Source organism: Apteryx rowi, unplaced genomic scaffold (genome assembly GCF_003343035.1).
Source record: "Apteryx rowi isolate R43461 unplaced genomic scaffold, aptRow1 scaffold_209, whole genome shotgun sequence".
NCBI lineage: Eukaryota > Metazoa > Chordata > Aves > Apterygiformes > Apterygidae > Apteryx > Apteryx rowi.
The window spans coordinates 703003-730506 of NW_020448408.1; the positions used below are offsets into that span (position 1 = coordinate 703003).

Sequence of the window (27504 nt, forward strand, 5' to 3'; positions counted from 1 at the left end):
GGTTGGATTTCACAGGTGGTAGAGGAGGAGTTACATGAGAACAGCCAAACTCTGCAGATAATTGGAGGGGAGCACTGGGGACATTTAGAGGAGTACAATCTTGCAAGGCCAGCAGCACCCTGGTGACCATAACAGCAATACCATATAAGGCTGAGATTGCCCAGTTAATGGTATCAGAAATACCAAATTTAGGTATAGATGTAACAAAATTGGGACCGCTGGCAAAAAAAGTGTTTAGGGGTGGGTTGTTTCTTTAGGAGGAGACAGGAGTGGAGAAAGGGTGGAAAAAGAAGGGCAAAGAAATGGAAAATGGGATAGGAAGGTGTGCAGTTCGCGTGAGGGGTGCCAGCCAGCCCTGCACTTGGTCATCACAGCTGGAGCAGGACAACAAACCAAACCCCTTGTCCTCACCATACAGTGAGGGTCTACGTCCACGGGTGGGAGGAAGGAGACAGGTGCAGGACGGGTGATCTCCCCACCCGGCAAGGGAGCACTGGGCAGACAGATCAATCATCCTGGTGTCCCCATGTTGGTGCCTGCTCCAGGCTGGCCTGCATTAGCAGCTACCCACAGCTGCCTAACTCACAGCATGAAAGACACCAAATAAAACTACAAAAAGACAGCTGTCTTTTAATTAGGCATTTGGGAAAATGGCAGGCACTGTCTATTACTTAGCCTTGCTGTCCAAATGTTACCACAGCTTCTCCTCAGTTATTGCAGTTAAATAAAGGAGCCATTATTATAGCTGTGCAGTATCAGTATTATCCTGATTTTTCAAATAGCATGCTGAATGACTTTTTATTTAATATGTGGTTTTACCAGCTTTTCAAAATGAGTACTGCCATGTGTTTCCACTGTTGCTAAGAACTGTTGGTCTAGAGTCATCAAAGAACTTTTCAAACAACTAATTTCAGCATAAGAGTAGTGGCTAAAGTCCCATTGATTCAAATTTTGACCATATTGTTTTTTCAAGAGCTTTGAGCTGCTGGGGTCAAGTTGAAATCATATTTAATTTGTTAGTTAAAATATTCAGGCTTTATATCGAAGTACAGGAACCCAGTATTTCAGCTACCTTGTAGCCTGGATTCATGCCCAGATTCACCCTTAATATCAAACTATTCAACCTATCATCAAAGGGCAGCAAATAAATATATCAACATGGACATATATTCATCTTTGGAATTAATACATTCACATAATTTTTTTGGCAAGATAGGGAATAAAGAAGCAGAATACTCAAAGGTACAGGCAAAAAAAAATCACTAAACACAGTTCACGCGAGTAATACAGAATTCCTGAGCAGTAAGTAGGCAGTAGTGCATTTTTTTCCCTAAAAGACGGTATTGTTTCTCAGGTTCCTTCTACTGTACTCAAGGACAGATTAGCACCAAGACAGAGATTTAGCCTTCGTAATTTTTGAAAAAATTCTGGGAAAAATGAAACATTCTGCACATGAATTTATGTGGAAATCAATATATCGATAGAAAGAATAAACCACTTGATGATTCATAATGATCATTCTGGAGATGACAAGAAGAAAGATAATTCCACATGGAAAAATGCAGAAAGGGAAAGGGTAAAGGTCAAAGTGTAAAGAAAAGAGACAGGAAAAGCAACAAGCATGTATGTGCTCCATAGGCAGAAGAAAAAGATTTTTCAAACACAAAGAGGAAACAGAAAAGAAAGACATCATATGATAAGAAGTAAACTCAGTCAAGTCTGTCCATGGTATCTAAAGCTCAGCACCTAAAACTGATGAACACTTTTGGAAATCTTGGTCACTGTTAACATTTTTCTTTTCTTTTCTTGTAAAGCAAGAGAATATTACACATCTGATTCTTTGCTCTGCCAAACCACCTTTACATTAGTTTAGGGGTATTTACACTGTCATAAATCTCATTTAAGAAAGCAGAGATTCTACTTCCGGGGAGCAAAATTTCAAGTCTGGACAAAAAGGGCTTACTAGTTGGCAAGAAACTAGTTATTATATTTTTCATTACTCCAAAAATCATGCCACATAGCTTTTTCTTATGCATGACATGAAACTTGCCATAATCAGAATGTTTTAAACGGAAATGAACCCATGCTAATCTTTATCCAAAGCTTACAGTGACTCCCCCTTTTTGCTAGTATTTTAAGTGATAGATAAATATTTCGGTTGATGATTTTGACTGCTTTGATTTTATGTGCTTTGGATTTCACAGAGTAAGCAACATGATCTAAGGCATACTTTTCCAATACTGCCACCAAGTATATATTATTGGGTTATTTCTGAAACTCTCACTGAGAAATGTCTGAAAAAAAACCTATACAGGATGGGAGTCAATTCAAGACTAAGATAGCTTAATTACATTTACCATATATATGCATCTACCTAGCAGCTAGGTGTCTAAGTTCCCATAACAGCCAATAGACATCTAATCAGTGTAGTGAATGGATCCTAAAGAGTGATATCCTCATAACAGGACATAAATTTCCTAGGAGTTTCAGGAAAACTAGAACATGCTAGATGGGCAAGTGGAAGAGAGAGAGCTGGTAAGTGCCCAGCTGAGGTAAAGTCTGAAACTATGGACTGTGAACATTATTAGACATCAGAGAATCCACACACAAGTGAGCCATTTTAAGTGACCTGACCAAAAAAAAAAAAGAAAACAAAAAACCTTGCATCTCCTAAATACAAAGCCAGGCAGTGAACACAAATCAATGGGAAGATAGGTTTCCTTACATCTGCTGCTCTTGTTCTTATTTGACTGTTTTTTATTTGATTTTATTGTAAGGTAACCAAGTGCAACCAGATCTACTAAAAAACATACAAGTAATTAAATCTGGGAAAAAAAAACAGCAGTTAGAGAAACAACTTTGTTCTCTTCGGTTTACACCTCAGAGCAGTACATCTCAGAAAAACAGTTTCTCCAATCTTCCAAATTTTTTAAATATTTCAAAATTACAATACGGGATGACATAGGAAGGAAAAACAGTAATTGCCACTCTGTGTCCTCCTGTGTCCTCCTATCACCAATGTAGGTTTCTTTACCCTTGCAAGATTATTTTTTCATTTCTAGTGAGTCTTATGATAATTCTTCAACCTTTTACATCCCTGTATTTAGGCCTGTCGATTTCTATTTCTGTGTTGGAGGTACTTTCCTTCTTACTTTCTTACTTACTTAATTGCTCATCTCCGTTCTCTCCTGCCTTTCTTAAGTGTAGACCTCCTGGACTCTTTCCTCCATACTTTTCTTTTCCCTCTCATCCCCTTTTGCTTTTCCCTTCTCATACACATACACATACACATACACGTGCACAGGCTCTTATTCACCTGTGTCCTCTCTCTTCCTTCCTCCAACACAAATCCAACACTGCCCTTTCATAACCTTACTCTTCATCTCACTGTCCTGTGACTGGGAGAACGAGTACAAAGTTTGGCCATGCCGAGCAGCTCTGGAGATCTCATGATCCTGTCCTTACACAAAGTGCCTCTTGAGATGAACAGTCTCATCAGCTCCTGCCCTCTCACATTTACGTTATTTATCCAGGGCCTTTTTAATTTGCTGACGTCCTTTCCTTTAGAAGTCTCACTGAAAACCAACATACTTGTTATAACATTGTTAGAACAGAAGAGTAATTCAGAGAAGAGTCATCTAATCGGGCCTCACAGGCAATATACGACAAGATTGCAGCCAGGAATTCAACATGAGTTAAAGACAGTTTCACAGTCTTGGGTGAGTTTCCTTTTCTCAGCAGCCACAAGGCTGCTGTGCTTGTATCCCACCAGTCTGGACTCTGTTTACTCAAGCTCTCCTTGTTTTGTGAATTCCACTCATCAGTCTTTCCCCGGCCTTATCAGCAGACATCCTAGTCACCCTAGAGGGTGAATTTTATCTCATCTAACATTAGATATCTACTGATTATAGACAATCTACATCTAACTGGTCACCCTAGGCTTCCTTTATAGGCTCCTCACTCAATGGAGAGAAATAGATGTTTTTAGGGTGCAATTCCCTTGACCTGTTTTCTATCCCTAAATTAGGAGGGGATGAATTGCATCAAAGAAAGGCCCAACCGCCTCCATTTATTTATTGTAAGGGGAGCCTAGGGTGCTTGTTCAGTGATACTCAATATACCTTAGAGGACTACATTTAGACAGACGAATCCAGTCTGGATTCCTCATTGAAATGGGCCTTTTGGCCCAAGTGAACTTACCTCTCACAAGTCAGGAGCTGACCATAATAGGAAAGTCCCACTGCTTGAAAACATCCACTTCCAAAGTTCCAAATCTGATGACGCTTTGCTTCTCTCCTCTCCAACGATACATGCTAGCTGAAGCACACAATATATACAATTTGTTTAAAAAGGTCCTAAAATCCTACACGGCTTTAGTACGGCAGATATCTGTGCCAACTCTGCTAGAACTTTTCACAGCCTTAAATAAACATTATTTAGAAACTGCTGACACATTTTTATATTTTTAAGTCAGGCACTGCCTTAGTGTAGTTCTATTCATTTTTTGTCCGAGATAATTTATGAACATTTTCATTTCCTTTGCAAAATTTCTCTTCTGTTTTATTACCTTGTTTGACACCTCTGAGAAACCGCTTCAGAGATCATGAAGCAGTATCATCATTCTACTAATGAGATTCAGTACCATGTCGTTTTTCATCTAAATAGACACACTTTTTCCAATGTCTACCATCCATAGGAACACGAGTGAAAGCTCAAGCTACTTACAGTTTAGATAAGTACAGTGCTGATTGGCAGGGGAAACCATCCTGAGTAAGCAACATCACTTATCTCAGCATCTTCAGCTGACAATGTGCAAATACTGTCAAAGAGATCTACTGCCAGAGAGCCTGACTATACCTGTCTGCGCACCAGAGCTGTAGTGCCACATGTCTAAAGGCTGTCCAAAGACTTTGTTATCTCTAGTTACTTCATCATCTTCTAACCTGGACTGACTATAAAGGCAGGCAAAGAATATAAGGTACCACAGGTACCTTATATATATTAACCATAGGTATCTGGAAGGTAGAGAGCTAAATCTCAATTACCCTGTGGTTCCTAAATAGTCAGTGAAGAGAAACAAGCACCTCCGCAGGATGACTCATCCCATTCTCAGACACGCATCTCGGAGAGGTCAGATGACATCTCTCTGTCCCAATTTCTCTCCCTTGACCTTACAGCGAGGCCGGGGTGACTAGTTCAGTCTTAGTCAGACACTGACCTATTAAATGTCTAAAGTTAAGTGAGATGAATCCTACTCTAAATGACTACGGTAGAAGACTACCCAATTTCTATACAGCAGATTCATATTGGTTGACAAAATGTGAAGTGAAATGTAAGCTATTTTAATATTCTGGTTTTGGCACATGTGGACCTTTACAGATGTTGTGCAAAAACTGTAAAAAGCCTGCAGTCTGGCTAACACACAGGCTCCCTTCATGACCCATCTTTCAGCATATAGTCAGAAATGCGTAAGCCAAAGACCAGCATGAGAGGGGTATGACAGAGGCCCTCATCTCTACGATTCAGCAGTGCAAGAAATTGTCCGAATCACAGCAAAAGAAATATGAAGCCTTCAACCAGATCTGGATCTGTGCCACATAAAAAATAATTTGAAAGACAGTGGAAACATAGTATTTGAAATAATATCAGAAATCTTTAATGCCCTGATCTTACATTAGTCCTTCCAGAGACAGTTCCAGAAGATATAATTCTCTCACTTTTTATTCAAGATACCAAAACTAGTATTTATCCTGACAGAAAATATAAAATGAAACAAAAGATATTCATCCCTCATGTCATGTGGGCTAAATCCCAAGAACATTGTCGGTCCAAGTAATGAACGCTCCCTTGCTTTAAGCAAGTAGACAAACACACAGCCAAACAAAAAATATACTGTTCCCCTGAGGACCCCAAGAAATAAAGATAACGTTGATAAGCATAGCAAGACTGAAGGTAAAGATTCATTTAACTGTACAAAATCTGCCTTGTGAACTATCCCAGATTACATGTACCATGAATTCTACATTACTACAAAAGCACAAAGCAGGAGCCTTGTGATACATTGCTAGCGAAAAGAAAAAAGAAAAAAAAAAAAAARAAACCCCCAAACACCTCAGGACCTGGATCAGAAAGAGCTGCTTTACAGCTCTTTCTTTACAGTTTGAGACAAACTCAAATGGAATAAATCTCTCCTAACTTCCTCTCTCATGGAAAAAAAATTAAAGACTTCAATGTAGAGGGACAGATCCTGGAAATGCATAATTAGCTGAAAACTTTGGTTTTCTTTTTAAATAGATTTCTTTCCCAGAAAGTTAAAAAACATAATTCTAGTTCTTCTATGGGACCAGAAACCAGATGGCTAATAACTAAGAGTTGTTATTAAAAATTTTTAAAAGTAATAATAATCATGAGTCCTGACTTATGATTGTGAAATCCCTTGTACTGATCATACTGCATATCTAACAGAATTTTAACGGGTGTCTGAAAAAGGTGCAGAGGTCAAAGTCAGAAAAGTTTTAGTTAAGAGACAGAAACAAATCTTTTCTAACAGACAAACTCAATTTTCAGTGCAAAAAGAAGGAATTTTTACTACATGTAAAAATGAGTAAAATTTATTCACAGCTGAGAAGCAGACAGGACAATAACAAACATCCGGTGCAGAAACTGTCTGGAGGGACAAGGAGGGGTATTTTTAAATTGGGTAGATATGGAAGTCTGGGGACATGAAGGAGGAGAAGAAACATCTGGCCTGAGCAATATCTGAACTTGCCAAAGCCCTCAAAAAACCTATGCAATATGCCCGGCACAATAAGTTGGTTCAGCCACTGTTACAAATACCACACAGAAGGTATTTCAAAGTAATGCCTTAAGCTTCTTCATCATGTGTCATACCTTGTTGTTGCGAGTTGTTGTGCTTCCGACTGCAGCAGAGCTAGTGTGTGTGATACACCTCTCCCGGAGCTGCTGCTGCAGTTTTCATTCACTTAAAACAGTGACTCAGTAGCCAAAGATGGTCATGGAAAAAAACATATCAGCCAAATCTACCAGATTTTGAATGTTTGATTAAGACTGAAACATTATAAACCATGACTTTCCTCTGAATCCCTGTGAGGCATCAGCTTCAGTATTTGATGCTCATTTTAAAAATACTTGCAACCATATCCGTGGTGACAAAGAAGTTTCCCAGATGCACAGAAGGAACCTGATGATTAAAAAATAAAGGCTCAGTGAGGCAGACATGAAAGTAGCCTGGATTTGCTTCCTAGCAGGGGGTTCATCCTGGAAAAACAAGCTAATAGAAAAATAAATGGAAATAGAGATGTTCACTGGCAAGAAGAAACCTGGAAAGCAGCAATGCCAACAAAACGATGGTGTAAAGCAGATAAAGCAGAATGAAAAATGTCTGAATGTGGTGGGACATAAAAGCAATAAAGCAACAACACTTGGGGTTATTTTCCCAAAGCCTGCCAAATCACATGAGAAACCTGCATCAAGCCTGCAAAATCAAACAGACAGAAGTTAAAAAATACCAGAATTAAGGTTATCTCTGCAATACTTAATTTCATCCTCTTCTTCCACATAAGACCTGAGGCCTTATTCAGCACATGCTCTCCAAATCCCATACTGAGCAAAAATTAGATTTTCTTGTCAGTGTCCCCATGGCTATTGCCCTTAGTATTTCAGTGTTTCGCAGAAAATTGTGTTTTACTTCACACAAACTCTGAGAAGATAATTGGTATTACTATCCTTTTTTTAAAAAYAGAAATTTTATACAAAATTATAGTGTGTAACTGTCATATATCTGTGCACCTGGGAGCCCACACTGAAAATAAGACCCCACGAGTGGGAAAGAGCTGCCCACACCTTTGCTGGTGCTTCAGGGAACTCTGTGGCAGACCAGACCTAAATTTCCAATGTAGCACTGACAGGGTATGTCTATACTGGTACATAAAAGCAGGCCTGGGACCAAGTCCTGGCACCCTGGCCAACCGGCCTGCGACTGCACTGTACAGGGCTAGTCCCTCAAGAGCAAATGTAACTCAGAAAAAGTTACTTATGGGGTGCAAAATAGAGCTAGAGCACAAGCTAACAGTTAGGCAGAATGGACAATTGGGGTCTTACTTAGCAGTATAGAAATGGCCAAAAAGAAAACAATTTTTCTCTTTTTTGCCTCTTTGATTACACATCCAGTACAAATGAATATCTGCCTAGTTCTTTCCCATCCTACCATTAAAATCCTTGCTGAATAAATAAGTTCTTTGGAAAAAAAAATGTATTTCTTGCATTACACTCTTAAGAGTACAGATAAGGCTGCACAAGTAATCTTGATTTTAACATTTCCTTCTATCTATGAGTGCTTGACTGGGCAGTCTTAATATGCTTTTGAAGGCTTAAAAATTTGGGGGGAAAAATGGTAATACCGTTACACAGTTATACTGTCCCTCACCTGTCTTACTAGTAGGGTACTAGTTACTACTTACTAGTTACTACTAGTTACTACTTACTAGTCTAAGTAACAATTCTGCCATTTGTATTAATCGGATATTCACCAGCAGTAAGTGCTCCTCAGATAAGCAATTCAGCAGCAATTCTTGATGTGATGCTGTGATAAGAAAGCGAAACCGTTTCATGACTAGCTTAAAGCTTACTGAGTGGAAGTAAGGAGATGATTTACTTCTATGCTTTGCACTGGTGACACCAATACTGGAAGGCGTTTTCCTGCATATTGTTCGGGTGTCAGTACATTGAAAAGGCTACAAAAAAATTGTCTGAAAGCAGGAAAAAGGGTCATGAAGTGAGAGATTTAAAGATTTTGATTTCTTTGGTGTATCAAAACAACAGCAGGGTGATGATTTGATTTCCAGGCCTTCATGAGGAGCAAATGTCAGGTACTGAAGAGATCTTTATCCTAGCAGTGAAAAAGGTTAACAGCAATAATAGCTAGAATTTAACAGACAGATTCAAATTAAAATAAGGAATATATTTGGAACAGTTGCAACAAATTACCAAGAGAATTAGTGAATTTTCTGTCTCTTAATGTCTTCAGATCACAAAGAGATGCCCTCCGTAAAGATACACTTCAGAAAAATCCAAGTTACTGGTCCCAGCGTGAAAGTAAAGAAAGGGGCAGGGGGGTTATCTGAGTTGTAAAGACAAGATTACATTCACTACTAGGCTTTTCTGGCCTTAAAGGCTATCCTTTAACCTTTGCATGAAACAGAAGYAGGTTCAACTATGTGTTGACATCTGAGCAACAGTGAGATTCAGGAAATTTGATCGCAACTGGAGATTTTGGAGAGGAGTCTCTGCCTCTTTCCTTCCCCTCGGTGAGGGTTTCTCCTCCTTTGTGCTCCTGCCCTTCACGCCGTCCAGCTCCTTCTCTGCTTATTTTCGCTTTCTTACTCCTAGCGCCCATGCCCTCGTCTGTACTTACAGGGAGGAGGGAAAGCAGCGGCGTCCCGAGAGCGGCGGAAAAGGGTTTCGCGGCCCGCCGGCAGCGGGGCCGGGGCCGGGGCCGGCCCGCGTCGCGGGTGACGGAGAAAGAAAGGAAAAAAAAAAGCAGCGTCTGCCGAAACCCGGGATCGAACCAGGGACCTTTAGATCTTCAGTCTAACGCTCTCCCAACTGAGCTATTTCGGCTCGTTTTCATTTTTTTGTGAAGTCTCGTCACAAAGCCATTTTTGCCCATAAATCATTTAGTCAATAATCGAATGCGATCATTTCTCTCCTGTGCTGTACGATCAATTCCACGATTAAGTACGTGAAAGCGCGCTCGGGCCACTCAGGGGCTGGTTCCCCTCTGCCAGAGCACATCGACATTACAGCATAGAGAAAACGTTTTCACTGCTAAGCTCAGCATGCTCTCAGAAGGCCCAACAGCATATTTTTGAGCACACCTTATTTTTAGAGTAATACCACATGCAAATAATAAAAAAAAAGCGAGAATTTAAATAAGAAAGTAGCTGTTAGCTCCATTACCTAATTCAAGGAATACCACAAACTAATTGATTTCAGGTCTTTTCAATTAAGATTCAGCCTTACTGCAAAGGTAAATACAGCGTTAACACAAAACTATATGCATCACATAAACTACATACATTTAGTATCAGTATAAAGGTCTTTCTGTTAAAGTTCCCTGTACTGTTTGGGGGATAACAAGAACTAAATTATTCTCTGGGATTCAAAAGCATTACATCAGGAGTATTTTAGCTTCAGAGTTTTTGATGACTCTATTTTGAAGTCTGACAAATTCTGTACATCAGTTCTGGCACCCTGAAACATGAATAGAAAAAGCACCCGACCTCCATTCTCATTTTTCAAAGGGCTCATTCAGCAACAGGTGTTCCACACCAGAAGTCCCACAAGCATGTATAAATCACAAAGTCTAACTAAGCATATTTATAAGAAAATTCAGTTTATTTCCACACTGTCAATTAGGTATTTATTGCAGCAGGCAGTCATTTCACTTCTGTAACTACAAGTCTGAAAATCCAGGATGCACAAGAGCATGTGTGTGGTCTTGCTAATGGATCTGTTGTTTGCAGTCGTTTATTTGCACTTCTTAGCACGGCAGAATGCGCTACCTGTGAGAGTTTTTCCTGTTTGTGTTCCCTGTGTGCTCTGTGGGGAGAAATGCTGCTTCGCACGGTTGTCCACTGCTTCTCCATCTTGCTAAGTCTAGTAAAGCCAAACACAGCTCTGTGTCTTCCTTGGTAACAGCGGAATTGAACATATTGCTCCTTTTCGCAATACAGAAGAAGAAGTCTTTTCCCAAGCTAGCCCTAAAAGTATATGGTGACGTACATCACCAAATTTCCTTTTACTTTTGAGCAAAAAGTGTTTTTTCTCAAGTTGTCCAGCTTCTGGAAAGTCCTTTGTGACCAGCATTCTCCAGGAGCTGCACTTTGCAGATCCGGACATGAGACACACTTCCAGAAGCAGAAAGACAGATGATTGGGTCAGCAGTTGCTTCCCTAGCAATTGAAAACAAAGTTTCAGTTAGGGAGAGTTTTTTTTAAAAAACACCATAATAGAAAGGAGTGGCAATAATAATATACTAATACAAAAATCTCATATTCTCATGATTTTCCATTGCCACTGGCAATGACTGTTTTGCTCAGAAATGATGAATGTAATCCCTTAATGAGCATGTCTCATACTGATGCAGCTAACATAATCTTGTGATCTTTGGCACAGAAAAACTCCAAAAGTGTGATTACATGCATGCAAGTTAAAACACTATTGACATTAGAGTTTCCATACCCATTACCACAAAAACCAAAGCTATTATAGATGAATAGGTTGTTTCTGATTTTTATTACTTTCAGAAACATTTGTTTTTGCCAGGGGAGACAACAGAAATAAAAACTAATAATAGTAATGCAAAAAAAATCAACAAGAAAAGGATGATTCAGAGATGGATACAGTATGTTTAATTAAAAGAAGCCTCTTTCCTCCCCAGCAAAATTTAATCTTTTGTACAAGAATCCCAATAACTGAAAAGTAGAAATATATTAGCATTTCATGGCTATTTAAAGAGAGCATCAGAATAAAGTTTTAGCAAAATGGAACACTCTCAGTACAGATGAAACTATTTACAGTTTTATTTTAATGGGGAACTGAATTTGTGGTATTTTATACCCCTTAGAATAGAACCAGTGGTAAAAAAACAGTTTTCCACCCCCAGTCTTCCCACTCCATCCTAGTAAAGAAGAGGGTGGGCCAAGAAAAGCTATTTGCTAGTCTGTCATATTACAACAACATAAAGCAGACTCAACCAAAACTGGGATCCCATCACGCTAAGCAGCATACAAATAAAAATACACAGATCCCAAGATTCAAGATTAAAGTCAAACGAGAGAAAGCAAGTTTTATCTCCCGTATGCAGACTGGAACCTGATATATATACAAAGGCTCAAAAGGCCTCAATTCACAAGGAAGGTTGGCTGTAGAAGTTACTGCCTCAGCTTTCTGCTTCACCCTTCTTTCAAATTCTCTTTTACGTGCTGCTTTTGCAAGGGATCTGCCGGATTGCAGTTTAGCATACAAAGATAATGCAGCAGCATTTTTTCCCAATACGTTAGGTTCAAATCTGTGGGATTTCAGGAGGTGATTCCTGAAGACCTGATCCATCCCCCAACACTAATCCCCAAAAGAGATGGACCTAGGAATGACTATGGCCACCCCCAAATAATTTCCCAAGTGCGAGCTTCTTGTCTGTGAAAGAACCTGGATAGAAACCCAAGTTCCTCAGGTCCCACTTTTTCAATCAGAGGCCAGCCTTTCCCCTTAAGAAGCCTTCACCAATTTCAGTGACATACATATTTATTCACTTCATTAATTTTCTTATTGGTGTAAATTCAATTTGTTCTGTAACCCAAACCTTGAGAAAAGTGAGCCAAAGATTGCCTTGCTCACTGTATTTTATATCACTATCTTTGTGTTCTGCACAAATGTTCTTACCTTTCCTGAATAAAAAAGAGAAATAAAGCAAAAATTGTTACACTTCACGTTAGCAATTCACCAGTTCATCCTTTGTCTGTCTCTTTCTACAGCAGAAGCCAGAAGGCTAATAGCAAAACAAGCTATTTTATTTAACAGTAAAAAGACTTTTCCCTGAAAAAGCAGTTTCTCCCAGAGCATTCACCTGCTAAGGCAACCTGATCTACAGTATCTAAGTAGCTCAAAGCAAAAGCCTTCTGCATAAAAGAAATGGGGGGGGGGGGAGGAGAGAGATAAGTAGGAACACCAAGGCAAGATCTCAAAAACTTGGAAGGACTAAATCTTCAAAAACATTTATGTAAACTAGAATACTTGCCATTAAAAATTAATAGATCCTCTTGAAAAATCCACTTTTTGTAATAATACTGCTTGTTTAGACAGTTGCAGAAATGTCATTAAAGACTATCTTCATCTTCTAAAAATTCAGAATACTTTCTAAAGATCTGTTCAATAAACCAATCAGACTACACCTTTCCTCTGATTTGGTAACACTTTATCACAAGCTAATTGATTTTTTATTTTTCCGAAAGACTCTGGTATTCTAAAGGAGAAAGATGCTTCTTATATCCAGTCTTTTCGTATGAACAGAGGTGAAAGAGCTCTATTTTTACTGCATCTCACCTAGTGCAGCTGCCATAGTAAGCCTAAGCATAGCTAAAAATGCATCTTTGCAGCTATTTCTGGTATAGATTTGTAAAATGCAAAATTATCAGGATAGATATTTCTCTGTCTGAAGAAAATGTGGATATTAAGAACATACTTGAACATTACCAGCAATTTTTAGTCTGTTTAACAATGAGTTTTAAATGATTCAGTGGTACAAGCTTAGCCTTAGCATCCAGTATGCAAAATATTCTAATAGAATGTAACATATAGGTGTCTTTCAATTTCTGCCCTTCGCAAATAAAGGCTTTGGCTACCAAACCAAGTACAAGAAACCCCCAAAATACAAGCGTATTGCAATTCTAGTAAAGAATAGTATTATCATTCCACATTGTCACAGAAAAATTATCTTCAACAGTATGTTCCTAGACTTCATAATACGTATTTGTTGCACAGGTAAGTCTAGAAGCTTACTATTTAAAATTCTTCTTTTAAGGTGAATCTTACCAAGCAAGAGTGACATTTTATCAGCAGTGCCACAGAGGCGCAATGAAATTGGAGGTATTATGGGTCCAAAAGCAGCATTACCTGTAAGGTAGATCGATCAGGTGGTATTAAGTTTTAGTGTCCAGTTGCTATTGTAATGCTAGCAGGGGCAAAGTTAAGGCATTCTTCCTACATCTAGGGTGTGGAGGGAAAGATTACTGCGAATATCTGTTTTGAGAGTTAACTGTAATTTTTCCTGAGAGACTTGAGAATTTGCAGCAGTGTCAATATAATAATCAAGAGACAACCTTAGAAGCCAGCAAAGTTTGAGTACATGGTAGCTTTTTAGCCCCATGGAAGCAATGGGTCTTAAACTCACGCCACAGAAACAAAGCACTGGAGATTGTACAAAGTACAAAAGCTACAGTGATTAAAGAATGGAGCAGTCTTCCCTACTTATCTATGTCACCTCAAAGTCAAAGTAGTGAAGATGCTTTTCTTCAGGACAGGGGAAGAGTTAACTAATACAAAAACACCATCGCCTACTTTTTCAGCTCATATGTACAGGCCTAGCTTAATTAATTCATTGAGAAGAGCCAGGCAAACAAAAAACACAGTAACTTTTATTAATAAATCAACTTTGAAAAAGAATCTCATTGACACATTTACAGAATTGAAGTTTCCTCACAAAATTTTACATGAAAACTCAAATATTGTTTCATCATTAAAAAATATGTGACAGAAGACTTGTGAAACACTGCATTGAATAAGGTGTGCCAACCCACAATTCACTAAAGAGTGGGGAAAAAATAAAAACAAAAAAAACACTGTTTAAGCTTTTCTCCATACATGATCCTCATATCAAAGGAAGATGCATCACCTGAATGCTGTGTTACAGTATTTCAAGCTTGTTACAGTTAAAGAGATAAGGAAGAAGGAAATTAACAGAGTCCATAGTACAGTAAACAGATGACATCTAAATCAGACACTGAAGTTAAAAAAAAAAAAACTTCCAAAAAATTCAATGATAACATCTGCTCCCTCCCCCCCCCCTTTTTTTTTGGGGGGGGGAGAAGGCAAGGGGGGAGAAGGGAGAGACATTTAAAGTTAGAGTAGATAATAGTCTTTTAACAGTCATCTACAGAAAGTAATACTGCTCCAACACAGAAAAGGATTGTGAAGCATCTGGGATTGATATCTAGCTTTTAGCAATTGAGTTATATTCTTCAGCTTCTTTTCCCCTTCATTAAAAATAAAGCAGAACTCTTCACTGTGACAGAAGAAATATATTACACTGCAAAAACAGACTAATACAGATAAAAGATTTCAGAACTAATAAAAATTTTCATTGGAAGTCCTAATAGTCGTAATCACAATATTCTTATTCTAAATGAATAAGGCAGGTTTGACATCAGCTATATAAGTTTACAGCATTATAAAAATTCTTCATCTTGTAGAATTCTTTAAAAAAAGAAAATTAATACCTAATGAGGATATAATATTGCACCAAGAGCTGAAATTAACAGGTTAAACGTATAAAGTGCTGAAAGCCCTTCCAAAGTCATGCGGTATTGTAGTTCTCTACTCATAATGGTTCACATATCTTGAGTACCTAAAAAGTTCAGTGTGGTCACTTGATTGCAGACTTCAAAGAAAAGACTGTGTGAGGTAGAATAAATTCCTTCAGGTCCTCTTCCACCTTATGGAACATTAAGCTGTGCAAACGGCTCTGTCACAGGAAAGGGCTCCAAAGCTTTCTCTGCGTTCTTCCAGTTGTGAAAGTTTTCTTTGTACCATTCAACTAGTACAAAGAGAATGTTGGTGAATCAAATTGAACAGAGGTAACAGCGGGGAAAGTCAAAGATTCCACAGGTATTGCAAGAGTAACAACAGAATAATAATTCTTTATACAAAATGTTATTCAGTCAGATCCCAAATATCTACCTTCTTCTTTACAGAGTCCTAATCCAAGACTTATTCTAGAATTAAAAAGAGAAGTTAGTTCTAATACCTGATGCTATTGTACTGTGATTAATTTTTTTTAAACAAACTGGTAAATTCACTATTTAAAGAAGAGCCCATTTTACGCAAAATTAAAATCATAAGTTCATTCTCCTTAGCTTCTCTTTAAGTTATATACCCATTTTCCCCCTCTCCCTTTTCATCCTCCCATCACATCCAATTCAATTAGTATAAAAGGTAGTCATACTTGTTTTCTTTATTCCTTCTTTCCAAGGCACTTTAGGTCTCCATCCTAAGTTGTGCATTTTTTCTGAATTCATTGGGTATCTCAGGTCATTGGTGGGTCTGACAAAGTATGAAATGCACAGGCAAAACAGTTTGCTTAGATTGCTTTATTAACTAGAAACACAGCACTTCACATTGTCTTCAAGCCATCATATTACATATGCTTCAATTTTGAAGATTCCCATAACATGAACAGATTATATTGCTTTCACAAAATCTATTATTGTAGCTGCACACAACTGCCACAATTCAGTTTGAGCAGTCTACTTGGAAGTGACTAGAATAAATATGAATTAATGCCTTCTTGGCAAAATCCAATCTCTGCCAACATAATTGTGCTAATCAGTACATGTGCAGTTCCTCAGGCAGTTGTTACACAAGCCAGTGTTTTCCAGTATCAGTGTTTCCATTTTTCATCCTAGAAGCCTACAGACATTCACACCCTTCAGATTTGAAATTATATATAGACTTCCAAAGCATTGTCATTGTAGTGCCTCATTAGCTGGATAAACTTAGTAATACTGAATACGTAGAATCCAAAGCTGCAAGAGTTAACGCTGAAAAAGATTCCCTACATTTAAGTATTGCACACTTTTCTACTGCCGCAATCTGACAGTTAGGCAGTCTAGTCTAGCATTCCCACAGTACTGGCACTAAAATACTGAATAGTTAAGTTATATGTACAGAGAGAAGCAAACCATTTATCTGAGGTATTTAAAAATGTTAAACTCAGAAGCAAAAACCGGACTAATTTTTCCATGGCAAGTAACCTCTATGCCCTTTAGGTGTTGTATTATTAATTCTTTAAGTAACTGGTAACAAGGAATCTTAAAAATCCTTTATAAAAGCCTCAAAATTGTTTCTTAAAAGACACATCCTATGTGGTTAGTTTTCCCAAGTGCATTTATGTTTATTTGGAAGATTAGAGGCAGCGTTCATATTCTTATCAAGACCACCACGTTTTATTTGAGGGTTTGTTTTCTTAAGAARATGTTCTTTTTCCCTCCAGTAAATTACAAATGAGGACAGGGCCTAATACACATCAAGAAACGTTTCAGTCTGAATTACAGTGAGACCTACTGAATGCTCATATATGAGCCAAATGCAATTTGTTCACAAAGTTCCTGTGATATATTCAAACCAGATTCTGGAAAATGCTTTCTTTTTCAAAAAAAAAAAGTACATTTAAAGTCACTGTCAAGATATAAATCCCAAGCTAATAGAACATATCAATCCAAATATGAACAGAAGGTAAACAACTAAAGCAGTACTACTTCCTTTAGTCAACAAGCTTCCTAAAAAGGTGATTCAAAACATTAACTCCTGATGAAACCAACACAGCCACAGGTAAGAATTCTAAAGCCCAAAATACTACTTAACTGCAATGAGTAGATATCTTATATCCGATCGCTTTAGAGCAATAGAGAGATGCAAAGCAAGCAGAGACTCATTGTTGCTGCAGAGAAGAAATGCAAATAGAGGAACAGAGCCAAACCAAGCCTGAAACTAAGGACAAAAAAGTATCCAGCAAAAAGCATATTTATAAAAGTTATCTATTTTTGTTGTTGCATTAACTTTGGCACCTCAAAGTTTACATTTGAGATAGATTACTATCTTAAGCTGAAATTACTAAAATTAACTACGCTATGTAGGTGCCTATTTCTCTCTGTGGAAAGTGAGTCTTATAAAGCATACACAAATCTGAACTAGCTCCATTAACTTCAAAATACTAAAGCTAGATGAGAAACGGTGGGATTCATCTCAAAGTGATGCAGAATACAACAAAGTACTGAAAAAACTGTCATTAAGAAAAGCTTTAGCTACTGTGCAAAAACTATCCCTTTCCTAGGGCAGACTTCATTACTGAGAAGTCTGAACAAAGTTTGAGGACAGTCAGCCTTTGGAGGTCAGCAGTACATATTCCCCTTAAATACAAAACTCTGACCTAAAGATCCAAATAGAGTTCATATTTTTCTATAAAGTGTTCTGTACAGTTCATAGATGTAAAATCCATAAAAAGAAGTTACGAATGCAAAACAGCTCTTACTCCTTCGAGAGTTTTCCCCTTCTGCAGAGCGGAAACTCTTTCACAGAAGAGTTATATTGAGCAAGAGACTCAGAAGCCTTCAGAATAAAACTATCCTGCGTATGCTTTGCTATTTCTTACCTGTCTTTGACATAATCCATCCAGTGCTCCATTTCAGATTCTGAGCTGGTCTTCTTTATCTGTTAGGGGGAGAGGGAGGGAGAACCCACATATCTTACACTGCCTTTTTATATACATTTAAAAATTAGATTTGTTATCAATATTTAACTCTGTCAAGGGAAGTTGTCTTTTGCCTAAACTGAGTTGTCAAACTGCTAAAATTATCAAAACTATTTAGAACAATTCCAATATTTTTCTGCCTCATCCAAGCTCTTAAACATTTATAACTTAAAGTTTAATAGTGCCACATTCTCAAACAAAAACTAAGATAGACAGCATGAAAAGTCAAACAGTATTCACTCATTATACCCCTTACACCCTGTTCAGGAGAGCTGATGCAGTAATACAATGCATGATAGCCTGTACTGCATTTACATACTATAGCTGCCACAGAAAGGGTAGCACATCACTAAGACTTTCAAAACTGACCTTTCCCACCTCAAGCACTTAACTATCTCACAGTGCTACAAAAGGTTTACAGTACAACTCTTCACACGTACACTGACTGCTAAGAAAAAGTATAACAACTGTTTACTCACTAAATGGATTAACTCCTTAGCAAGTTGGGCAATGGACATCTCAAAATTAGTTCCAATGTTATAAATTTCACCTGGCTTCCCCTCCTTCAGGACAGTAAGGAATGCTTCTACCACATCAGTCGCATAAAGGAAATTCCTTCTTTGAAGTCCAGAACCATGAATACAGCTTAAAAAAAAAAAAACAAGAAAAGGCAGAAGATGCTTATTAATCTTTTAACAGCAAAACTGCTTAAAATGAAAACTATTAAATTGAATGCTTCTATTTAAAGTTACATGAAGGTGTCTTAAATTAAATAGCTTACTTGCATACAATCTTTAAACTCTTTTGGAAAAAAAAAAATTACTAAAGCAAGTCATAACATAGTTAAGAAATTGTTTTCCAAGCCATACTACCTAATTATGACACAGTTTCTGTAGCACAAATACCACACAAAGAAAAAAAAGCAAGTTACATACCATTTTCTGTTCTGTTGCAACAAAGAGATAAACTTTGGAATAACCTAAACAGTTAAACAAGAAACCTGTTACTCCAACTTATTTTAGAAGCTGTTATTCCACAAGGAATATGATGCTTCACCAGTAAGTATCATCAAGCATTTTAATAATCTTTAGTATTTTACGTTTTTTTAAAAAGTCTAGTCAAAGGATGCATCATGCCTAGAAATTGCAAGTATTCTTTTTTCCTGGTGTAAGCAGAGTATTTTGTACACTATAGTTGCTTTTTCTTAAGTTCAAGACAGGAAATAAAGTCACTATAACAATTCTACAGAATACAAACAAGCTTAATATTAAATATGCAGCAGAAGAGCTAGTTTGTTTAAGAGTACAAGCCCCTGCAAGATAAGTATGGATAAATGCAAAAAAAACACATGTCATTTTGCTGCACTTCTCCCCATATTTGACTGCTATAGGTTCATTTTATCTATCGGCCTTACAGGTTGGAACACCAGCTTTTATACCTGATATATTGCTCTCTCCCAGTTTACCTTTTAAAATGATGCTTATCTCAGTTATTTAACATCCCCAATGACAGCACATAAAATGTGAATTAACATAATTAGGGGGGGGGAAGTGGGGAGAGACATTGCTAGACATGACAGTTAAATTCCAGAACAGTTACTGTGGCAACAGTCTTGTAGATATCTGAAAAGCTCTAACTTATACATGTGTTCTGGATGTCAATAAAGCATCGATCATGTTGATGCATTAGCATGAGACCAAAACATACAGGCACAGTTAAGCACCGTCTAACGCACTTGCAAGACAATACTTTTTTGAAGAATTAGTTCATTCTTACAAAGAAAAAAAAAAAAATCACTCTAAACCCCCGATTTATACTGTACCGAAGCTCAGAGTAAAGCATGCATTTAACTTACTTTTTCTGGATATTGGTGTGGTCCATAAACATTACTGCTCCGCGTGATAACAACTGGAAACTTAAAGAACATTAAACATGCATGTGATTACATAAGAAATCAAGTATTTATGAGTAAAAATCTGTAGCTTCCTGCAGATTAATAACATATGTAGCGCCCAGTCAAAAATCTGAAGTCCGTTACGCACATTAATAAATTAAGCTATATAAGTTTCTGTCACATACACATGGGTCTCTAGTCTTCTCAGCTTGTCATGTAACATTAGCGACAAATGTTCCTAATTTCCCAGTCTTGTTAGGGATCAACCACAGAACATTACATACCTACACATACATACATGTGTGTGTATATATAGAGGGGGGGGGAGGGGGGGGAGAGAGGGGGGGAGAGAGGGGGGGAGAGTTGTGTGTATATATATGTGTGTGTATGCATATGGTTGACTAGAGACTTGCTTACTATTTCTTATTCCAGGTAAAGTCTTCAGAGTTACTAACACCATATTCAAGTCAACTTTGTGTCAAAAGCAACTTTGCAGAAGGACATTTAAAAACCAAGGGGAAAAAAAAAAAAAACCTAAAGCATTAAAATTAAATACTTCTACTTAAACAGACCTGAATAATATTTATCAGTTTAATTTTTTCTTTCCTTTTCTCTTTTTTTAGTTTCACTATAATCCAATCCTTAATGCAACTAGAATTTTGCATATTTTACTTCTATATAAACAGATTTCCTTCATGCTTAACCCAGTTTTTCAAATTGCTAATGTTCTTTTAAACATTTTATCAAAGAGAACATTTTAGACATTACAGTTCACATTTTTAAGAATGTTTGAAAATACTTGACCTTTTCCCACCCCCTTGCGCTATCTCCACAAATAAGAGTGATGGACATCCACTGATCCAACCAAACTACAAAACCAGCAACCAGGAAAGAGGTGGCACCGTGTTATCTTTACCGATTTTTCTTTTATACCCCCTTAATGCATATAGTATGGATGCTGTTAAGTATGGGATTTAGAGTTTTGAAGCTTGCATTAACTTACTTGGTACCTTTCCCAATAAGATTGAACAAAACATTCTGCAGCTGCTTTTGAGGAGGCATAGGGATTTGTTGGACGTTTTGGTGAAGATTCGTCAAATTCCTACAACCAAAAGAAAAAAAACTTTGCATAATTTCTTTTGACCAGATAGTCTTAGAAAGTTACAAAACTTCACATTAAAAGTACAGCTGCAACTGAAATGGACATCCACAAACATCTAAGAACAACAGTCTGAGAAAGTCACCRTTCCACTTAAAGCAGAGGATTAACACAAGATGGTCTAGTTATCAAGCACTAGAAGTGGCCAGAATATCAGTGGTAGTATTTTTATACTTCTATCAGAATACCTCATAGTAGCAGGTCCTCAGCTTTTATCTTAAAAAATAATCAGCATCACCACAAAGAGGTGCAATCCTCTTCAAAATCACATTGCCACTGAGCACCACGGCTAGAAAATTGARCTTTCAGTTCCAAATAAAATGGATTCTTTCTCCCTTGTCTATAAACTTTGTTTCTCTAGAAAAACGCAGAATTTCAATGCACAGCCCTCTAAAGTAAAGCTTCAACAATTCTGTCCTGTCCCCAAACAGATAGCCTTGTGGCTATCCTGACACACCTCAACCATTTTAGTCACTCTTCACTTGTAAAAGGACACAATATTGGACCAAAGGAAGGAGGGACTTTGCACCAGCTGAGATGCAACTCAATAATCACCTAAACATGGGAACAAAACACTCACAGTTCTTGTCTGACCTTTGTCTCTGAAATTAATTGACCAAGATTTTTTGACTTTTTATTGAAAARTCTCTTTAAGACCAGCTGATTTGCAAAGAGAATAAGTCCAGACAAATGAGAGGGATCTTTCCAAGGCCCAGAGGCAGAAAAAGTTCACTTAAAGTTATCTTGGCCAAACCACTGGTCTACACACAGGAAAACAATATCCTAGGTGTCTAAAGCCTATAGATTTAAGTTGTGCTGAAGGAGCTGATAAAGACATTGAAACAATAAGAAAGCGCATAACTCTTCTGAAATATATTAATGTTTTCACAGATTATGGCACAAGGCACTTTTGTCATTATTTATGCCTTTAAAAGGACAACCATGTGTAATCTTTTTACTGAACTAAGCTTTCCTTTCCTGAATTAAGGTCAGTCATAAATGGACAAGAATCAAAAGATTTTCACAGAACAATAAAACATCTGCATACCTCTTCCACTAATGCAGGAATCCTTTCCTGTATGATATATCAGTATCTACAATTCTGTTAATATTTCAGCTCGAGCATAAAACCAGTTCCCTGCATGTCAAGTTCACAGTCAAGATAGAGCAAAAAAAGAACAAGCTATGTGCATTACTGAAGTCACACAAATGCTCTAAAGTAAAATTTGTATAATACATTCCTCTGATACTACCTCTTAGATATAGTCACATGTCATTAACAACCCTAATCTCACAGTAACATGCATTCAATTTAAAACATGCTATGAAAAACCTTAAGGACAGTTTTGATACTCATCTTTCTACAAACAACCTATGCTTGTTTACAAGTTCAAGCACTGTCCAGATTAATTCAGAGGTCATATATTTACAGAGGAAAATTACTTGTTTTATGTATGATTTTCAATACCAAATCCAGCAAAGCTAGAAAAACTCTCATGCACTTTCAAACTCACCTCATCAATGCTACCTCCATATACTTCATCTGTACTGACATAGACAAACTTCTCCACATTGGCTTCATATGCAGCAGCAACCAACACATTAGTGCCATAAACATTCACATAGGTGAACTCCAGGGCATGCCAAAATGAAAGATCTACAAAAAAAAAAACAAAAAACCAAAATTACGATTAAATTAGGCAACAGAATGAAGGAAAAAAAATAATGTTCAAGCAAGATACAACCAACCATTAAAATAAGATATGGCTTCCTATTAAATCATAAGAGGCAGCAACACAGACACAAGACTGTTGGTGGTACTTTATCACTAATTATTTGATTGACAGATTGCAAGGTCATCATTAAATGAAGAACTCTTAGTTTTCTACACCTACTTAAAGACAAAATATTTGGTCCTAAAAAGAGGCCACAACCAGGAGCAAAAGTTTGCTGTCTACAGACATTTGCATTAAAGTTATCTAATGCTGTTTCAAATCAACTTTAAGTGGCAGAATAACTTTCCTCCAGGAAGGGCCAACCTCAGTAAGAAAAGCATCATTCAAACACAGTTGTAATACGCAGTAATATGTATCTGTTACTGTTAATAAACTAGTAACTGTTTTAATTCTTAGAATTATGCCACTGATATAATGACTCTGTGCACATCAATTTTGCCAATTTTGAGAAGTAAAGTATTTTCCTGGAAAATACTTCAAGGACTTCTTTTCRTGATGAAAGGAATATCATAGGGATATTTCTCATTAACAGCTTTACTGAATAGTGGTAATCTATAATAGGCATTTTTTAGGTATAATTAATTTTATCTCTTCCTAGAATCTTGACACCTCCCTCTTAGCTTCTACGCTGTAGTTTTTTCTTCATGGTTGGATCCAGTCAAGTAAAAACTAAAAAGATTACATATGAACTCTTTTTTTCAATTGTCTTCTTATCTCCTCTGTTACAGTGTCAATTGCATGTGTGTATCTAGACAAAATTTAAAGCGTAATGTAAAAAATTAATATTATCATTTATGGGGGGTCAAAAAGGATAATAGTTGGATGAAGCACTTAAAGCTGTAAACCTCTTAAAAGTTAAAAATGCCATGAGACCTTGAATCATATAGCTGATACAATTGGTACAAGGATATTAGTTGGTACAAGGATACAGTTGATTCTGTATCCTTGTTTTGTATGAAGGGGAAAAGGATGAAAAGTATCAATAGAGTATTTCAAACAAATGCATCTCATGAACATAATAACAAAACATGTGGCAATGCTCACCTACATGTGTTTGGGCTGCAAAATGAAGGACTATATCAATTTTCTCAGTTTCAAAAAGCTCTTTTATAAAATGAGGTTCACAAATGTCCCCCTAAACAGGAAAAAAAATTATTAATAAAATTGTTGATAACAAAATAGTAAGCTTTAATTTGTAACAAGTGTCACATAATACAAACCATTACAAAGGAAGCAAAGGAAAGAGTTCTGCAGTAAGAGTAGGTTTCCAAAACCAAAACATGTATTCTATATCTGACCCACAGTATTATTCAGCTTTTTCTTTAGTGGCAATAACAGAAAATAAAACTGTCCAACCAAAACACAAAATTATGTCCTGGAAGAGCAAATAAGATATTCGCATCCAAATTTTTAAATAAAATAATATCTATAAATAAGTAAAAGAAAGCATATAAGTAAGGCTCCCAATTGAATTTTGGGCAATAGCCTCAATCATATTTACTTCATTTCAGGATTTGCATTATTATTTAACATTAGAAACAAGATCATCCCCAAAACACGCACAGAATTGTAGCATGCACCTTGAATACTGAAGTTGTAATGACAATTTCCTACACCAAATAAAGAAGTTACTGGAGTCTGGCTGGCAGACAGTGACACCTAGTGGCATTATAGAAGGTGAAGTGGTTCTCTCTTTCAACAGAGCAGACAAGTGTCTTAAAATTTTTTATTATTATTATTATTAAAACAACTGATATATTTGGAAAAAAAGGTCAAGTGTTTGACATTCGAGCCATTCTTTGGTTTGAAACAGAAGCAGCAGCAGCTTTGAAAGCTAAATACAAGCTGAGAAGAAGTTTTTGATATTTATCAATTGGCTTAGCTTAAAGAAAAGCTATTTGGGACCTGAGAAGAAGGGATGTTACAGGGAGGGGGAGGATTACTCACGTATTTTCAAAAACAAGGCAATTAACTAGAAATAGTTCCAACGCACCAACATTTTGAGAAGTTCTCAAGCAACAATTCTAAACAACAGCCTCTAAGAAGCACTGTATGTCAAAAATGGGAAGAAGTTAAACTGATTTACCTATTTCTCAGCCCTGAACAGAACTGAAATGCTCCAGCAAATACTTCAGGCCCATAAATTGCTTTTAAACTGATAGAATTATTAATCATTATTATCACTATTCATGCTACTAGGTTTCTCGTAAACTCTTGCAGGCTGAATCTCAGTTTTCCATTTATTTAACTGAAATTCAAATCTGATCTTACTTTTTTGGATATGTTCCTCTTTCTTTAAAGAAATAGCTTTCAATAAAATTGTATAAATCAATAATTTTCTTCTAAAAATATTCTTAGATGTAGACTTTGGCTTGTACCACATGAAAGCTGATCTCCACATACACAGTTGGTGAAATATGCAGGAATATTTTTATTAATRAATTGAGTATACAGATGAAGAAAATGCTGGTAGGTCCATCTGAGTGCCACACACAATGACAATGAATTACTAGAAGTAATCTCAACTGTATCATAAAGGGAAGTAGTGGCTTCCGTTTTGGGGAGCTATGGAGACCACATTACCTTTATACTAAGATATGAAACTCTGCCCAAACTTAAGTTTTCTAGAAGAGAAGGCTTTATCACCTGGATAAATTTATAGTTTTCCTTCTTGGAGACAGTTTCAAGATTCTTCAAGCTTGCACAGTAGTCGAGCTAAAGAGAAATACCCACAAAATATCATCAAATAGTCTTCATTGAAGTGAATAAGCAAGCTCAGATCCAACTTAATTAAGCTTGTATTTCAAGTAAGTTTGAAAATAATGTAAAACCTTCTTTCAGAAGAAAAGCTACTTTGCAAGAAAACATGATGAAACTTTAAAAAAGCAAAAGTTTGAAAGATATCAGCTTCAAAAATTCTTAACAGCTAAACAGAAGCTTAGAACTTCAAAAGCCTCCTTCTATTTTTTTCCAGTAACAGTAGTACATAATTATGTACTACTACATGTGAGCATAGCATTATAAGCATGATCAGCAGGTGAGTTACTGTTTTTGCATAAGAAAAAACAAACAAACAGTAATTTAATACAAAAAAAAAAAAACAGGAAAAAAAAATCAGCATGACAGTTTAAGTTAAAAACCATTAAAAACAAAGTTTTCTTTAGCAAGGAAGGCAAAAACTCACTTACCTTATCCAGATTTACAATCAGATAGTTTGGATAGTTTTTTACAAGAGACACAACTACATGTGAAGCACTGAGGATAGAAGAAAAACACACATTTTACAACTATATACTTCATTTTAAAGTAACAAAAAAATAAGAAATAACTTTAATAATATCAGATGGGCTGGCTTGAGTGGGAAGAGAAGTTTGCACTCAAAAATGGAGAAACTGGAATTCACCAAAAAAAAGAATACATTTTAAAATATGTTAACATTGATCATGCCCATAATCACATACTGCTAAGGAACTAAAAACTGGAGAAGTTAATGCTACCACAAAAGAAAGCAGCACTCACAACCATCTCAAGAACAAACCTGTTATGTGTTATATCCAATTCTCTTTCTAAAACACTCTTAGGCTCTTAAGTTTATACAAATAACAAAACAGTCAACTCTCCTTACTTGCAATACCGACTCTCAACAATCTACTCTCCATCACTACTCCTAGGTGTGAGAAGTAAGGACTGAAATGCATCTCTTTGGTACACAGCCCTGTGTACAAGAGGCTCCCTCACATACCATGCCTCTCCCAAATGGATATCCAGCTTCCTATACTGCTGTTGTGCAAGCAGATTAAAACTACTTCCTGGCCTGACTTCCCCTCATTTACCAATTTATTTGCAGAGTAAATGAGAACAGAAGAACCTTCCCCGATTTTGTTTGTTTTTGTTTTTGCAGATGCTATGCGAGAGCTCAGGTTTGGCAGGGTTTATTCCCCTCCCCAGCGCCCCAAGTTAGGGGCTGCACACCAAAACCTAGTCCTCTCAGGGGTCCAGCCTCCGAGCATACCGACGGGCTCAGACTTAAGACTACACCTTAACGCCTGTCCTACAGCACCGGGGAGCAGAGCAGAGAAGTGGCAAGCGGCCCAAAGCACAGCCACCCCGCGTTCAGGCTGAGCGACAGCTGGTGACTGGGGCCAGGCTGACACCCCCCGCCCCACCGTCAGCGCCGGGAGGCCCCCGCTCACCCCGCAGCACTGATCGCCCCAAACTCCGCGACGCGAGCAGGCCCTGCACAGACACGGCCGCGTCCCGGCGGGCTGCGCACAGGCAAACCCAACCCGGCGGCGAGGCAGCGCCGCCAGCAGCCGGCCTGGGGCACCGCCGGGGAGGCGGCGCGGCCGTTAACCGGGCGGGCGCCGGCCCCGCTTCGCCGTTAGGAAGCGCAACCCCTCCGGGCCCGCCGCCACGTCCCACCCCCCGCCCCCAAGGAGGAGACCCGCGGCCCGGGGTCCCCGCTGGCCCCCGGCTCACATGAACCCCGCGCCGCCCGTCACCAGCAGCCGCTTCTCAAAGACCGGCGGCGCCGCGGGCGCCGGGGCCTCCGACATCGTCCGCGCTTTACGGCAGCCCCCGCTGACTTGGCGGGCCGGCTCCCTACCGCGCA

The 27504-nt window shown here is 37.8% G+C and overlaps 1 protein-coding gene and 1 non-coding gene across 2 annotated transcripts; both read right to left on the reverse strand.

The window, feature by feature from the left end:
* Window positions 1-9566: 9566 nt before the first annotated feature.
* TRNAF-GAA lies at window positions 9567-9639 on the reverse strand. The gene has a single exon. It is a non-coding gene; the product is annotated as a tRNA-Phe (tRNA).
* A 4553-nt stretch (window positions 9640-14192) lies between these two features.
* Window positions 14193-27476, reverse strand: TGDS (TDP-glucose 4,6-dehydratase). Its single transcript, XM_026064101.1, has 12 exons — window positions 27372-27476; window positions 26081-26147; window positions 25539-25607; window positions 23937-24027; window positions 22671-22813; window positions 21001-21099; window positions 19959-20018; window positions 19039-19082; window positions 18583-18748; window positions 18005-18063; window positions 15800-15897; window positions 14193-15391 (listed from the first exon to the last, which is right to left on the reverse strand). The coding sequence occupies exons 1-12, from the start codon at window positions 27446-27448 to the stop codon at window positions 15291-15293; spliced, it is 1074 nt and encodes a 357-aa protein (XP_025919886.1). The 5' UTR covers window positions 27449-27476; the 3' UTR covers window positions 14193-15290.
* Between the last annotated feature and the right edge of the window lie 28 nt (window positions 27477-27504).